The sequence below is a fragment of the Ctenopharyngodon idella genome, chromosome 11, assembly GCF_019924925.1.
Source record: "Ctenopharyngodon idella isolate HZGC_01 chromosome 11, HZGC01, whole genome shotgun sequence".
In the NCBI taxonomy this organism is placed as follows: domain Eukaryota; kingdom Metazoa; phylum Chordata; class Actinopteri; order Cypriniformes; family Xenocyprididae; genus Ctenopharyngodon; species Ctenopharyngodon idella.
This window is the reverse complement of record NC_067230.1, coordinates 15,375,898-15,393,498: the sequence shown is the minus strand read 5'-3', so window position 1 is coordinate 15,393,498 and position 17,601 is coordinate 15,375,898. Positions and strand designations below refer to the sequence as shown.

The 17,601-nt window shown below is 35.3% G+C and overlaps 2 protein-coding genes across 2 annotated transcripts in view; both read right to left on the bottom strand.

The window, feature by feature from the left end:
* Positions 1 to 1,723, bottom strand: part of pde4cb (phosphodiesterase 4C, cAMP-specific b) — a 78,071-nt gene extending 76,348 nt beyond the window's left edge. Inside the window, exons 1-2 of the mRNA XM_051912659.1 lie at positions 1,701 to 1,723; positions 1,350 to 1,549 (exon numbers count right to left, since the gene is read on the bottom strand). Of these exons, the coding sequence (XP_051768619.1) occupies positions 1,350 to 1,549; positions 1,701 to 1,712 (212 nt within the window). The 5' untranslated portion in view covers positions 1,713 to 1,723. The remainder of the gene's footprint in view (positions 1 to 1,349; positions 1,550 to 1,700) is intronic.
* ranbp3a (RAN binding protein 3a) overlaps positions 1 to 17,601 on the bottom strand; it is a 386,526-nt gene that overhangs the window by 134,172 nt on the left and 234,753 nt on the right. The gene's annotated exons all lie outside the window — the stretch shown is intronic.

Below are 17,601 nucleotides of genomic sequence, written 5' to 3'. Positions count from 1 at the left end.
CCGTTGAACCCCAGTGAAGTCCACTATATGGAGAAAAATCCTGGAATGTTTTCCTCAAAATCCTTCATTTCTTTCCGACTGAAGAAAGAAAGACATGAACATCTTGGATGACATGGGAGTGAGTAAATTATCAGGACATTTTCATTCAGAAGTGAACTGATCCTTAATGCTTAAAGCTTACAGAGACAATGATGCGATGAGAATTTTACTAAAGAGAGATTGCATAGTGCAAGTGAAAAATGTGACAGTGAAATCTTATATGCACATTTATTTGAAATTATTGTTGGCTTTTTGAATATAATACCAGTGGAGACACTGGTACCGTTGTATCTAACACATTGATTTGCATTAATCTTTGTAGTAATGTGACTGCATCTAATTATTGTGCTCTCATTTAATGTATGGTAGTGTGTGTTGTACCTTCTAGGTGTTTTTACATTAGCTGGACCATGTGGGTCATTCACTGCTTTGAGCTGATTAAGAAAATGGACTACCAGCCAGTGGGACCATAATCAACCTGATAGAGCTTGATCAATCTGGTTAGAGCTGGTAGACCACCTTCCAGTAACAAACCAGCTGCTATGTTCCAAAAACAAGCTTGACCACCTTATAAAGCTGATATGACATGTTATTCTTTTCCCCCAGCAGGAACAGACCTGATCTGACAAGCTGTTGCAGAACAAAACCTTTATAAGGTGTTCCAATAAAAATATAGCACTCTTCTCTTTTTATGCTCGCCATAAAGTTAAATATAGCATGTGAGTGTCTCTGTATTCATATGATCTCGTTCCAAGTCATTGTGCCCTTTCACCAGATCAGTAAACACAGTAGAAGCATGCGGGAGTTGTTCCCATCCTCTGCTCAAATCTCCATGACCTTTCTTTCATTTGCTTTCCCAGGTCATTTGAACTAACAAGTGATTAAAATTCATTAGATGGAGGAGAAGTAACAGTCCCACTTCAAAACAATCTGTCCATACTGTAGCTACATCTCTTCTTGTCCCGTCCTACCTGTCAGATCAGATCTTTGTACCTTTTCAGTGACATTTAACACAAACACACTCACTGTGGTGCACACCATGTTGGCTTACACATAAAAAAACAATACGCATCATGATTGAACTGAGTCACATCTTGCTCACAGTGTCAGTAACTGCACACTCAGTGTCCATTATGGAAACCTCTCTACACGTGACATCAGCAATCTGTCTTTGATTTCTGTGGATGTGCTTCAATCAACAGAGGTCTACTGAAGAGTAGCTATGATCACATCAGATAGCATATTGCACACTTTTATCAGACACCTAAATCTACTTGGCTGAGAACATTATGGAGCGCAGCATGACTCACTCGTTTTCGTTTTGGGCATCCGCGCAAGCCAGGGCTGATTTATACAGCGCTTCTAGGTCTTTTAACTTCTTTGCATCGAGGGTGGAGTGTCTGCGGGCTAAAGGTGGAAGCAGGAGTGGCCCGGAGAACCTGCGGCGAATGGCATTGTTGGGTTTGGACTGAAGGTCCATTGGGATGGAGATCAGGGAGTCCCTTCGTCTCTTAGTAAAAAAGAATCAATATTCAGGTCAGCAAAATGTTTTACAGTGCGAGATTGAAGTGCAAAATAACAGCTGTTATGGGAAATTTTTGTCATTTACCAACTCAAAACAACAACAGTCTTTTATATAGAACATAGATAAAAACACATACCATATTTTCCATGTCTACAGCTCACAGTGGGACTACTTCAGAACCACATCTTGATGATAATTTTAATTATCCATGAGATAACTGCCAAAACAAATTTATAAATAAATAAACAAGAATAAACAAGCACTTGAAGTATATCATATAGATCTAGAAATCTATAATTCTGCCTGGCTGTACTAAACTCACTGTCTCTATAATAGGGTGTGGTAGGTGGTTGTCAGGGTATTGTTATACAGGTGCTGGTCATATAATTAGAATATCATCAAAAAGTTGATTTATTTCACTAATTCCATTCAAAAAGTGAAACTTATATATAATATCCATTCATTACACACAGACTGATATATTTCAAATGTTTATTTATTTTAATTTTGATGATTATAACTGACAACTAAGGAAAATCCCAAATTCAGTATCTCAGAAAATTAAAATATTACTTAAGACCAATACAAAGAAAGGATTTTTAGAAATCTTGGCCAACTGAAAAGTATGAACATGAAAAGTATGAGCATGTACAGCACTCAGTACTTAGTTGGGGCTCCTTTTGCCTGAATTACTGCAGCAATGCGGCGTGGCATGGAGTCGATCAGGTCTGTGGCACTGCTCAGGTGTTATAAGAGCCCAGGTTGCTCTGATAGTGGCCTTCAGCTCTTCTGCATTGTTGGGTCTGGCATATCGCATCTTCCTCTTCACAATACCCCATAGATTTTCTATGGGGTTAAGGTCAGGCGAGTTTGCTGGCCAATTAAGAACAGGGATACCATGGTCTTTAAACCAGGTACTGGTAGCTTTGGCACTGTGTGCAGGTGCCAAGTCCTGTTGGAAAATGAAATCTGCATCTCCATAAAGTTGGTCAGCAGCAGGAAGCATGAAGTGCTCTAAAACTTCCTGGTATACGGCTACGTTGACCTTGGACCTCAGAAAACACAGTGGACCAACACCAGCAGATGACATGGCACCCCAAACCATCACTGACTGTGGAAACTTTACACTGGACCTCAAGCAACGTGAATTGTGTGCCTCTCCTCTCTTCCTCCAGACTCTGAGACCCTGATTTCCAAAGAAAATGCAAAATTTACTTTCATCAGAGAACATAACTTTGGACCACTCAGCAGCAGTCCAGTCCTTTTTGTCTTTATCCCAGGCGAGACGCTTCTGACGCTGTCTGTTGTTCAAGAGTGGCTTGACACAAGGAATGCGACAGCTGAAACCCATGTCTTGCATACGTCTGTGCGTAGTGGTTCTTGAAGCACTGACTCCAGCTGCAGTCCACTCTTTGTGAATCTCCCCCACATTTTTGAATGGGTTTTGTTTCACAATCCTCTCCAGGGTGCGGTTATCCCTATTGCTTGTACACTTTTTTCTACCACATCTTTTCCTTCCCTTCGCCTCTCTATTAATGTGCTTGGACACAGAGCTCTGTGAACAGCCAGCCTCTTTTGCAATGACCTTTTGTGTCTTGCCCTCCTTGTGCAAGGTGTCAATGCTCGTCTTTTGGACAACTGTCAAGTCAGCAGTCTTCCCCATGATTGTGTAGCCTACAGAACTAGACTGAGAGACCATTTAAAGTCCTTTGAAGTTGTTTTGAGTTAATTAGCTGATTAGAGTGTGGCACCAGGTGTCTTCAATATTGAACCTTTTCACAATATTCTAATTTTCTGAGATACTGAATTTGGGATTTTCCTTAGTTGTCAGTTATAATCATCAAAATTAAAAGAAATAAACATTTGAAATATATCAGTCTGTGTGTAATGAATGAATATAATATACAAGTTTCACTTTTTGAATGGAATTAGTGAAATAAATCAACTTTTTGATGATATTCTAATTATATGACCAGCACCTGTACAGTTGCTAAGGCTTTCTGAAAGGTGTTTTTAACACAGTCATTCTGAGTTCTTTTTGTGTGTGTTTGTTTGTATTGCACAAATCATGAATAGAATGTGATAAATACCATACAGAACAAATACAAATACCAAACATTTTCAATAACATCAACATCAACATCTAAACCTCTGTTAATACTTGTGTTTCTCTTTCCTTCAGTGATTCTTCTTGTTATCATCAGGTGTCTTCAATGTTGGCAATAAAAAATAAAGAGTTCTTAATTCATCTTTGACGTCTGTCTGTTATTCAGAAAATTTGTTTAAACTTTACTTGTTTTAAATGGTTGACATTTAAGGAATTAATTTGATTAATTCTAACTCAATTCTATTTGTTGAATTTAATTAATAATACTGCTTGCAATCTGTTGCCAAAATGTTATGGAGTAGATATAGCGTATTACTTTTTACAGTGCAAGGGTGTCAAACTCATTTTAGGTTGAGGGCCGGATGGGAAAAAAATGTAACCATGTGCGGGACAAATTTTTTTTTTTTTAAAACCTTAGTGAGCTGACAGTTACATTAAAATTAACCATACAAACTACGCATTAATTTGCAAGAAAAAGAAAAAAAAAAACCCACACTGCTCTTTGAAAACTGCATTTGTTTTTTCCGCGAAAAGATTTTTTTAAAATAATGTTTAAATTAATATTTTTTAATATTGTTTATTTTTATTCAATTTTTTTTTTTTTTTTTTGGAGCAAATTTGATACCAGTTGCCATTTTTTTCTTCTTTAATTTTTAAGTTTTTAATTGTTGTTTATTTGTTCTATAACAGGCCAAACTGGCCTTAAACAAAACATGTGTAGGCATTTGGTATACAGGCACTACTGCATTTTGAGCATGAGCAGTTGTTCTTGATTTAAATTAGATTTGAAGATTTACAGAAAAAAACAGCATGGTCTGACTTTATAGCTGCACAAAACAAAAATAGCAGACGGACTGAATGAAAATGCAAATTTCATCTCTAACAGTAGGTGGCGCTTGTGGAACAGCAGCAATATAGCATTTCCTTAATTACCGCTTTATACAAACAAAGTCCCTTTTCAGCGCTGCGCTCATTGTCTTTTGAGCCATTAAAAAAAAAGAAGAAGAAGAAGAATATTTTTCTTCCTATATTTCAAGCTTGGCCTTGTACAGTATTTGCTCTGCTGGCGTGTCTATGTTCTTCTCTTTGCTTCCGTATTCAGCATGTTGCTGTATTATCGTTCTGTTTACAGACTTCGTAATATTTCCACACAAATGACAGTTTGGGAAATGATTGCATAGCTGTTTGTTTGCAAGTACAGAATAGATATTGACCAAATAAAACTAATAACCATTCGGATTTATCGCCGGTGGAATTGAGTTAGATTTAATCAAACTAATTCCTTAAAAGTCAACCATTTAAAAGTGTAAAATTAGCAAACACCATTACAAAAACCCCAAACTGACATAAAAAGCAAAGAGTCAAACTGACCAACTAAATGAAACACCGATCACCATAATGGCGACCAAACATTTTCAATAACATCAACATCAACATCAACATCTAAACCTCTGTTAATTCATGTGTTTCTCTTTCCTTCAGTGATTCTGCTTTTTATCATCAGGTGTCTTCAATGTTGGCAATACAAAATAAAGAGTTGTATGAGTAAGTAATAAGTTGTAATAGAGAGTAAAAATGTTTTTGTTTAAATTTTACATAAATTTTACTCGTTTTAAATGGTTCACATTTAAGGAATTAATTTGATTAATTCTAACTCAATTCTATTTGTTGAATTTAATTAATAATATTGCTTGTAATCTGTTGCCAAAATTTTGAGTAGACATAGCGCATTACTTTTTACAACTTTTTTATTTTTGTTCAAATCATCCGGATTGAAGACCTTTGTGGGCCGTATTCGACCATATGTTTGACACCTGTGGCCTAAATCAAAAGATATGGCTCAGCTCCATTCTTTTATGGAGTTTTTCACCTTTAATATCATTCACAAGTTGAAAATCACAAGTCTGATTGCTTAGAAAAGTAATAACACACCTTTTCTCAGCAAGTACCATTCATGTCTGTAGCAGAAGTAGGGTAGGATGAGTTACATGCTTAAAGTCTAATATTTAATATTAAGGGTTTGTTCAAATCCCTGATGAACAAGAGTATACTATGAGCAACAGCAAAAGCAAAACATTGCCACTAAAGCCACAAGAATGAAGTCATAACACACTGTGAGTGTGAGACCATTACAAAAGTGTGAAGATCAACTTGATCTCACAGCTTAGTTTTCACAGTTAAACAACACGACTACCCAAAGCTTCTCAAAGGTGACATGAGGATTGTCCTATTATCAGGAATCAAGGTGTCATTGATCAGTCGTCTGTGAAGAGTACAAACAGGCCCTCATATCGACCCAGCAGTCTCTTCTCCAATACTCCAGAGCTGGAATCAGCTTCTTTCCTTGAATCTGTCGCACTTGTGACACACAGTCAGGAGCCGCAGTGGTGACTAATATGAAGAGCAGGACGCCGTAGGACGTCGGCTGACAAACTGTGGGCTTTGTGTGTTAATTGCTTCATGTAAGCTGTGAATCTGTAATAGCTACAATGACTCAGTCTCTGAACTACAGGGAAGCTCTCGAACAGAAGATTGCCACTGTGATGAATGGTTCTGGGTCACTTGATTAACAACACTGATTTATCACAGCCAAAGAAGATCATTATTTCACTGTCAGTCATATTTCTCTCTGCTATGACTGGTAATATGTAGAGTGAATACAGTAGAGTGAATGTAGATCGAAGGCTGTTTGTATTGAGCATTTATGTCAGCTGGTTGGCCTCCCCACAGCATCCAGCCTCTCTCAGCGAACAATACGCCAGAGACAGATGATTTAAAGATAGAACATGATGAGATGCTTCAATGTGTTAACGTGCTAAAGCGACAAAGCTAATAGGAGCAAAATGTCCCACAGTTTTACATGTCATTAGTTTTTGACAATAGCACCATTTCAACCTGATAACAGAAATATGCCATTTTTTTCCCTCTCAAAATTATGATATTGCATTATCATTCCATTAAAGTTTTTTACAATCACTATAGGACCAATTTCTTAATACTTGGGTCACTTTCAAAACTCTTCACACAGTGAGCACAACATCAGTCTATGTGGGCTAAAATGTGGATCATTTATCAATGCTTTGACAGAATTGGCACCAAATGCGTTCAGTGACTACACTTTCAAATTACATGAATTCTTTTCTCAACCACCACCAAAACTCCATGTACCTACAGGCCAATTTGCCCCTGTTCAAATTGCATACTCTATTCAAAACTGTTAAACTTAAGTTAAAAACCTAAAATAATACAAAACTGAATAGGACAGCAATGTGCTTCATTTCTACAGTAATGCCATATTGAAGTATATTCCGAATCTAAAAAATGAAATGCTATCAAAACAACTAGATGTAGCTGAACAACACAAGTGTTAGCCTTTCAGTGTCATTACCATCTAAGCAAAAGAGGAAAACTATTTTTTTTTTTTCATCTGAGAATAATTTTGTACTGTAATTGTAAACATGGATAATGTAACATAAACTGCACTGAATTACAAACAGTTGAGAGTGTGATTCTTGTTTTGTAAAGACATTTTACAACAACAACAACAAAAATGTGTAATGATTTATGAGTGACAAAGTCTTTTTGTTGGATGACAACGTTTGCTAGTGTTATGGAAGAATGAGTCATAATGAATCATAATATACAGTATGTGAACCACTTGCAGAATCTGTGAAAATGTGAATAATTTTAACAAAATAAGAGAGATCATATGAAATGCATGTTATTTTTTATAATTATAAGAAATTTTACATAAAATATGTTTACATATAATCCAAGACAAAAAAAAATAAATAGCTGAATTTATTAAAATAACCCCGTTCAAAAGTTTGTGAACCACTGATTCCTTAACTCTGTTTGTGGTTACCTGGATGATCTACGACTGTTTTGTGATGGTTGTTCATGAGTCCCTTGTTTGTCCTGAGAAAACAGAAAAACAGATTCTCCAGTTTTCCACCATCTTTTGCATATTTGAACCCTTTCCAGCAGTGACTGAATGATTTTGAGATCCATCTTTTCACACTGAGGACAACTGAGGGACTCAAACACAACTATTAAAAAGGTTCAAACATTCACTGATGCTCCAGAAGGAAACAAGATGCATTAGGAGTCGGGGGGTGAAAACTTTTGAATTTGAAGATCAAGGTAAATTGTACTTAATTTGTCTTCCGCACTGTAAAAAAAATTCCGTAGTTTTTACAAAATAATTTTGGCAGCTGTGGTTGAAAAAAAAAACTGTACTGTAAACACATTTACAGGACAAACTGTAAATTTTACAGTATAAAACTGTAATTACAAGACAATTTGAAAGTAAACCAGTAAATTTAACAATGCACACTGCTACTAAAATCTGTTTTGTACCTTTAACATATACTGACAACCACCATAATAATGCAGGTGGTAAAAGAGAGAGCCACGTGAAGAATCAGAGTTCAGCACAAGTAGCTTCTCCACGAGCTGAAGTATATACTAATATATTGAAGGTGCAAAGAGTCATTCACACAAACATGATACACCATCATGGTAACCCACAACACTTACATAATGCAATAATCGTTCATTAAACAACAGAAGATGTAACATAAAACCCTAATGTACATAACTGATAACAAAAACTATGAAGAAACATGATTATTTAAACAAAATACTTTCAAATGTGGTGTCTCACAGGGAATTGTGGGAATATCAGTTTACTGTTTTTGTCTGTAAATTATACGTTGTTTTATTCTTTTTTACTTCTAAAAATTGTTAAATTAACAGCATTGTACTGTAAAATGTCTGGCTAGAGGTTTTACAGTTTTTCACTGTATATAGTACGGGAACTTACTGTTCACCTGTTAACATTATTTTTTTTCGTAGCGTTTTTACAATATTTTTCAGTTAAAATCACATTCATTTTTTACAGTGCGGGTGGACATGCAAGTGTCTTCTGTTGCTTCCGAAGGGCAGTACTAAATGAAAAAAGTGACATTTAAACAAAATAAGAAAAATTTGGACATCTTTATCCTGTTCAAAAGTTTTCACCCCCCGACTCTTAATGCATCGTGTTTCCTTCTGGAGCATCAGTGAATGTTTGAACCTTTTTTAATGTGTTTGAGTCCCTCAGTTGTCCTCAGTGTGAAAAGTTGGATCTCAAAATCATTCAGTCACTGCTGGAAAGGGTTCAGATATGCAAAAGATGCTGGAAAACTGAAGAATCTGTTTTTCTGTTTTCTCAGGACAAACAAGAGACTCATGAACAACCATCACAAAACAAAAAAACAGTCGTAGATCATCCAGGTAACCACACACAGTATTCAGAATCAATGGATCACAAACTTTTGAATGAGGTTATTTTAATAAATTCAGCTTTTTTTGTTTGTTTGTTTGTTTGTTTTTGTCTTGTGGATTATATGTAAACATAGTTTATGTAAAATATCTTACTCAGGACAGTACTAAATAAAAAATAACATGCATTTTCATCATTTTAAGAATGGCTGTTAGTACAAATGATTTTGATTTTGAAATGAAAAATGAAGAGAAAAAAAGATTTTTCAAAATTGTAAATAAAACAAAGTACAATTTTCCTGTAAAAGTACTCCAACAATCTTGCTTATTTCATTCTTCATACTTCAAATGTTCATATTTAATTCAATGTGTTACTTTCTGTTTCTTTGTAATTGTACACCATTTTTTTATTGTGTGTGTGTGTGTGTGTGTGTGTGTGTGTGAGTGTGTGTGATGCCCTGAGGGCATTAGCAGTAATTCTCTTCATTAAATGCCACTGGCAAAGCAGCAGTCTAAATCACGACTGTATGAATCACATCACAAAGAAAAAACAGCAGATTCATTAGTTCAATTAGCAATGTTGACTCGTGTAATATGAAATAAACTATCATAAACTCCAGCTTCATAAGCTGTGGCTTTAATGAGCATGCATACAGATCACGCAGCAGCTACATATCTACACATACTACCAGAGGTGATAAGATAGAGAGAGACCTCGTGATCACATACAGTGACGTCACACTACTGATGTACTTCATCTTTCTAAGCATAGTATTAAAATACAAAACAGGTTTAGACTCTACAGCTGCGATTTATAGTATCGAAATTCTTCTTCACAATGAACATTATTTACACTTTTAATACACATCTTTACTAGAACAACATAGTATATTAAATTTAAAACAGTAGCAATACCAAAAAAGTAAATATTGCTTCAAATGTTTTGCACAGTAACAAAACTGGCATGTTTAATCTAGATAAAAAATGAAATAAAACATGAATGTGCAATTCAAGATTCAAGGGATCTTATTGTAAAGTGTCACCAATCATGGTAAGTAAAATAAGAAAATGTATCTGAATAAAATATATATTTTTTTTATGATAAAATGGGATTGTTGAAAACATTCTTGTAGAAAAAAAACAAACAAACAAAGAAAAACCCCATAAATATAAAGATGACTAATCTCTAATAAAACCACTGCTGCCAATCGTTTACCATAAATGTAACAGGATTTTTTACATCGTAGAACTGTACAGCCATAAGTGCTAAATAATAACCATACACAACAAAACGTGTCTTACACTCCCCTACAATTCTCTGTTTTATTCAAATCTACACCAAATATCTGGTGTTTCTCACCTCAGTGATTATTCAGCAGCAGATCATCTTTTTTACACCTCCAAAAATAGTGTGATTTTCTTTAGGTGTTAATTTAGTGTGTGGAAGGATGTGTTTTATCCTGCATTTATAGTTCACCCACACTTACACACTAAATCTTTTTAAACACAGATTGATTAATTTATTTTTATTTATTGTTTTTTATATTCAAATATTTGGTGTTTATAAAACAGGTTAGTTCCTGTCCTTGATTCTGATTGGTCAATAGCTGTGTTTTATTCACGATAAAACACGGCTATGACCGCTTCACCCAACGGTTCTGTGTATCACTACACAACACCCTTAGCAACCACTCTTAGCAACGTAAACTGTTTGTTCTCAATTGATATTGTTCATTGAAGTTTACTGTATTATGTTGAAGAGTATCGAGTGAGCGAGTTTATTACCTGCATTCAGATTTAGCATTTTCCTTCAGGTCAGTCCTATGTTCATAATAAAAAATCTGTTTAAATGTCCGATGTATTATCTTGTCCTTTTAACATTTAAGGGGTTTTCCCGTGACTGACAGCGCTAGTCAAAGCATTTGTCAGTTGTGTCTTGTTTCGTGTTCACAACAATTCAGTCTTTTCAATGTAAAAGTCTTCACTACTGACTGACACACTAATAAAGACAGTCTTTACCGCCATCTAATGGCGTAATAATGTAACTTCTGTTGCTGTTCACGGTCAGGGACTATTTATTCAGGCGGAAAGAAGGCTTTTAGTGAAAGTTTACTTCATGAAAGTTGCATTGATACATATTTTTGGTTTTAATATTTCGCGTCATGCCTAACAACGCCCTTCAGCCGTGACTTATACACAATCCAGCGCAGTCTCTCGTACCTTATTGCTTACATATAATATTTGCTGCAAGTTCTGCCATAAGATTTTAGAAGTTTTATTTTTTTTTTATTTATTTTTTTTTTTTATTCCCCACTTTGAGTAAATGTACTTCTAGTAGAGTGAAGCAGCAGATGCATATACTATATGTGGAATCTCTGCCGGTGAAAATTTCTCATTAACCAACCCCTAAAAAGTAACATTACTTAATATTTAAGGGAATTCTATTGAAATATGAGGATTAGACTTTTTTTTTTTTTTTAAATAAATGGTGCAATAAATTCTCAGTTTTCTCTATTTCAGTTCATCTCGTCAGTTCAAGGAGTCTGGTGTCTGTGGAGACATTGCTTTGTGCACGTTTCACAGTATTCAAAGTCAAATCTAGTGAATCACTCTGCTGCAAAGATAAAGCTTTTACAGCACTTTATGATAACACAGTAGGGGTGGGCGATATGACCAAAATCCTATATCAAGATATGAGTAATTTTATTTCACTGTAACGATATATATCACAATATAGATATTTTTGCTTTAAACAAGGTTATGATTAAAAATGTCATAACTCTTAGCACCATTTTCAATATCACAAACTAATACTAGCCTAAGTAAAAAAAAAAAAAAAAAAAAAAAGCTTACTGATAACAAGTGATAAAGAAAGAACAAAGAAACTAATTACAAGCATATAGAAAAAAAGACTACAACAGAACAAATAGACCTACTTGAAAAAAGCTACAAGCACTAGAAATAATAAATACTACATACATTTTATAAAGTAATCAAATGTATAAAAAAAACACAGCATAGCCTTCACTGTGCAAATTTACTGTGTAAATTTACTCTTATTAAAATTACAAATGAAATTCAGTCAAAAGCAGTGAGAGATTTTCTCTCTTTTGTTGTTTGATTAACATTAATAATGACAACAGGTGAATTAGGCTGCTGTCACTTTAAGACCGACTGCACCCGTTTTCTTTCTCAACTGTTTACCTTCACCTAAATTTGACAATTTTCTACCAATTAATCGTTCGGTATATCGCCCACCCCATAACACAGACTTGAATCTGTTTAAATAAAGATTTAACCAAAATTTTATTTTTTAAATTTTTGAAAAAACTCCAAAAAAAGATTAACATTACTGTCCAATATTTTATTTCAATGATTCACTGATTAAATGTAAATGTAAATTAAATCTTTTCATCATAACAAGCAATCGATTCTCTTCAGAAAATTTGGACTAAACCGCTCGATTCATATGGATTAGTTTTCCGATCTCTTTATGAAGTTTTTGAAGCGTCAAACTGGAAGTTACAAAGGCAGCTGAATCTGAAATCTGACAGCATTCTGTCATCAAAAAGATCTTCATTTGTCTTCATTTGTCTTCTTACGGGTGTGGAACGACATGAGGGTGAGTAAATGATGACAGAATTTTCATTTTGGGGTGAACTAACCCTTTAATTGATAATCTGCCTCTGTAATCATAATTTGTGTATAAAGAAATAAAACTTGGTAGTGTTTTACTCTCACTGGTGTTCATTTTAGCTGGAAACTGCAGTGATTTTTGTATAAGTACTTTTATGGTGCTGCTTTGGTTCTTTTTTCTCTTTTTGGAGCTTGATATTCTCCCCAAACACTTTAGTTCTATGGAAAAGATCAGCTTGAACGATGATTTGTTGAAACAACTTTAACAACCTGGGACTTGAGCCCACAATTCTTTTATGATTTGTAATGATGAGCTCAGTCCGATTATGCAAGTCTACAATCTACAATCTGTGCTTTATTACTCCTTGAAAAGACAAAAAGCATCTCCTTTGAAAAAGAGTGACGCAGACTAACATATGCCCTGCGTAAAAAGTTGTTGGATTGTAACGATGCTCACCTTCATACGAGTGATCAAATGAGTTCATCAGTTTCAATAATAGGCCAAAAGTCAAGATCAAATCTATTGTTTGTTGTTTAAGGACTGAAGATGATCTGTAATAGTCTAAATTAATGGTGTGTTAATGCAATAAGAGATGCGTACAAACACAACAGGTGGCTTTTGAGAGACGCTCAAATGGCAAAATGCCTCAGAGAGACAGACGCTGAAATATGGCAGATGACAAACATATCTGCTGTTTCATCACAGCTCAGTTCTGAGCAACGAGTTTCTTCATGGCTGGATGCACCAAGAAAAAACATTTAATAAGTTCTGTGGCAGATTAGTATAAAGCACTTTAATTAAAGAAGACCTTTCATTAAATCATAAATCTCTTTCTTGTCCTGAACTATCATTTCAAGGAGCCACTGAAAGAGATAAACAAGCAAGACAGGGAGCATCAAACATTCGTTACATTCATTTATACTAAGCAACTAAAATGTCACATTATTGTAGTCCTGTCTTAATTAATCACATCTTTATTTTATGAGACTGCAGAGGGGATCTGAGCTGCTAGATTATGTGGTTGAGAGTAGTTCAAAATACTGCCTCATCATTTACTCGCACTCTTGCTGTGTCATGATTTTTCTTTCTTCATTGCAATAAAAGGCAATAAAATAGTTTTAGAGCCTTACACATGATAAAAGTAGACTTGCATTATAGTCTCTGTTACGCCAACACCTTTTAATCAGCACCCGTACGTAGACCACAGTCAGATTTACGTGTCTCTGACGTCTTTTTAGACCATTCTGGACACATGCAGATAAAATTTAACCAAATTCAGAACAGGAAGATCACATTATTTGAACACCGGAAAACAATGGAGCCATACTGGTTTTCTTGGCTTAGTCTAATCTCCACATGCAGAATTTTCCTTTCAGGTTTGAAAGATTTTGTGAAGCACAAAAAGTAATAAAGCAAATTTGTTTTTCATTAATTGGATTATAAAAACAAAACAAAAAAAAAACAGGTTTTTGATGTAACACACCATAATAAATCCATTAGACACTGTTGATCAGAAACAATAAAAAAGCCTATTTCAGGTAATTAATTTCAATTATTTAATTAAATAATTAATTATAAATAATATACATTATATATTGGAATCCAAAGTGATGTATCATTATTATTAGGGGCCTATTTTAATTGAAGTCTATGGCAGCCCATAGAACCGTGTATGGGAAAGTTGTGAAATTTGGCACAATGATAGAGGGCAATCTGAAATGTGTTCATAGCAAATTTGGAGTCTCTAACTCAATCCCTCTAGCGCCATCACCTGTCCAAAATTTCACTCATGTTTATGGTAATAACTTTTGAACCATAAGGGCTAGAAACAAAATTCTTTTTTCCATTGATTCCTTGGCTAATTTTCCCGCCATTTTGAATTTTCTGAAAAACCTACTTTTTCGAACTCCTCCTAGGCTGTTGCTCCTATTTTCAGGAAATTTGAACCAGATCATCTTCAGACCATGTAATCAAAAGCTTTTTGATAGAACCATCCATTCTCGAAAACTGCACAAATGAATTCGACAAAAAGCTCGCCAAATCAGACTTGAGGCTATATCTGTCCAACGCTTTGTCGTATTCAGACCAAACTTACAAGTATGTAGTCTCAGGTACAAGTATGACCTGAGACTACATGCAGCGTTTCGGAGCAGCTCTACCTACTGGTCCGGAGAAATGAAAAATTTATATTTTTGCTTATAAATTCTGATGGCTCTAAATACTAAATATGGTCTCGTCAGATTTGAGGCATCATGCTGAGTTGAATGATATCCAATTTTCCCATATCAGTCATTTTGGGCGTCAGCCATGTTGAATTTTGTGCTAAAATTTTGTATTTTATGAACGCATTAGCGTATCGTTATGAAACTCGGTATGGGTCATCAGCACGATGCCCTTAAGGAGCCTGAGAAGTTTCAAGCCAGTGCCACCTAGTGGTAAAATCAAATATTCAAATGCTTATAACTTTGGGTGTGGTCGACTTATTTTCACGGCAGTCATCTACTTAGACTCCTGAATCCTTGCCGAGTCCAATGATACCAAACATGCTAGGTTTCGCCTTAAGGTTTGTGTGACGTGGTGATTTAGCGCTTAAAAAACTTTTGCGAATATCTTCGAAACGGTTACTCCGGTCGAGACGAAACCAACATAGGAAACACTGAACCATAGCTCGTTAACTAAATGCTAATACCCAAATGTAAAAATTTTGGTAGGAAGTGACAAAAAAATCAAAACAAAATCATCCATGGGTCATTTTTTTATAATCTCATATATATAAATGTTTATAACTCCAAAACGAAATGAGATATTTTCACCAAATTTGACACACACATGTATGGGGTCACCCTGAGGACACATAAAAAAAGTGGTGGGATTGTGCCTCTTGGTGGCGCTATAATTGAACAAAACACGAAATTGCCATTAACTACAATACAGTATTATGATATAAAATGCTATATTATATGAATGCATTGGTGTACCATTACAAAAATCACTCTGACCATTCTACATTAATTTGGTCACAGCGCCACCTATAGGTTGAAAGTGATAAACTAGTAAATCTTTATTACTGACTGTATCTGTGATTTTTCAGCTCTTTTGCCTAAAATGATCTTAATAAGTCTTTAACTGCTCACTCCTGCAGTTGGTCTGATGCTCACAGCCATGTTGGCTGGCTTGTAGTGCCTTCTTTGTGCTTGGCCCCGTAAATGCTGCTTGCAGCTTTAATTATTATAATTATTATTAGTACTAGTAGTAGTAGTTTTATAGTAGTCGTAGTAGTAGTGTATAATGCAGGGCCATAAACATGATGCAGCACACTGCCAAAAAAAGGATGAATCATATAAACAACTCGATAAAGAAACTCAGACATATCTAGGTAAAGACTGGAATACACTAACCAACTTTAAAATCTGAACAGATTTTAACACTAGACATCACTTACTGAAAAACTGGGCATCACTTAAACTCTGAGTCTGTGACCATCATACAGTTTTCTGTGAAATATGTCAACTCCAACTGACCAAAATCTGCAGATTGGCTCTGGCCTTCGGAAACTATAGCATCAACTCCTCCTCTTGTGATGCCCAGCAATATACTAGCAACACATTCTCAATAATTTAGAAACCACCTGGTTGCTCCCTAGCAACCACCGGGAACACCATAGCAATGCTGTAGAAACCATTCAAAACGCCTTAGAAAATACTGGGAAAGTTCGAGTCAGGCCAGCGCCAATGTCATAGCAGTTTTGCATAGGCAAAAAGCACTTTAAATAATTTAAAAAATCTAGTTATTTTATTATGACATTTTAGCATAATCTGTTCCAAGGACAGTCTAACCTTTAGAAAAACCAAATGGCATATCTATAAATCTCTCAGGAACAGTTTCCCTCACAGGCATTTAAATCTGCCTAAAGTACCCTTGATGCATCCAAATCTCACTGACTTCTCAGAGACAAAATACAGATAAACAACATCGGAGGAAAAACTACTTTATGTACATCATACATGCATTCAATTAAAACAGCACATGGGCATTACTTCAAAGTGGTTATGTCATGATGACTGACATTTTGCTGATTGATTATTAACATACACTTGTTCTTATTGGCTAATGCTTATGACTCATAATTCAATGCACTTTGTGCCTGTTTATTACAGGCACCTAAGAAAACTGTCTGAACCTTACTATGAAGCCTCTTAAGTGTTGTTTTCTTATCACTCCTGCCTGAGCAATTTGACTGAATACAGTCATTCTGAATGATTATGCTGTTTTTGAAGCAGTCTAAACCCAACCCCCAGATTCTCTTCACAATCAAATAGATTTCCTGGACAAACTGGTGGTAAAGCACTACTGAACATTGTTTTATTATCACAACTGAAAATTGTTTTATTTGAGCGATAATAATCTTTTAGCCTTTAATCATCTCCTCATTCAGAAAAAAAATCACAGCAGGCGACTGAGGTCATTAATGTGTTCACGACATGTTTACACTTGGAGCGGTGCGAGTAGGACTAGTTACGTTGGTGCCTTGACCCGGATGGGAGTGAGGTTTAGGGGGGTGAGTGTATCAGAGGCCAGCTAGTAAGAGGCGCGCTAGCGGCTGACGTTAGAGACTGTGATCTTTATCGTCCTTGTTAGCACACCTGCCGGTAACATTGGTTCAAATCCAGCAAGTAGGACCAGTTACGTATACTGTTAGCCTAGTTATTGAACTGTATAACATTAAACTGTACTGTCTGTCTCTTATTTTAAGATTATTTTGTATTATTAAGACATTAAAGAGTTATTTCACCCTAAAATTTAAATTCTGTCATTTATTACTCACCCTCATGTCGTTCCACACCCGTAAGACCTTCGTTCATCTTCAGAACACAAATTAAGATATTTTTGATAAAATCCAATGGCTCAGTGAGGCCTGCATCGCCAGCAAGATAATAAACACTTTCAGATGCCCAGAAAGATACTAAAGACATATTTAAAACAGTTCATGTGACTACAGTGGTTCAACCTTAATATTATAAAGCAACA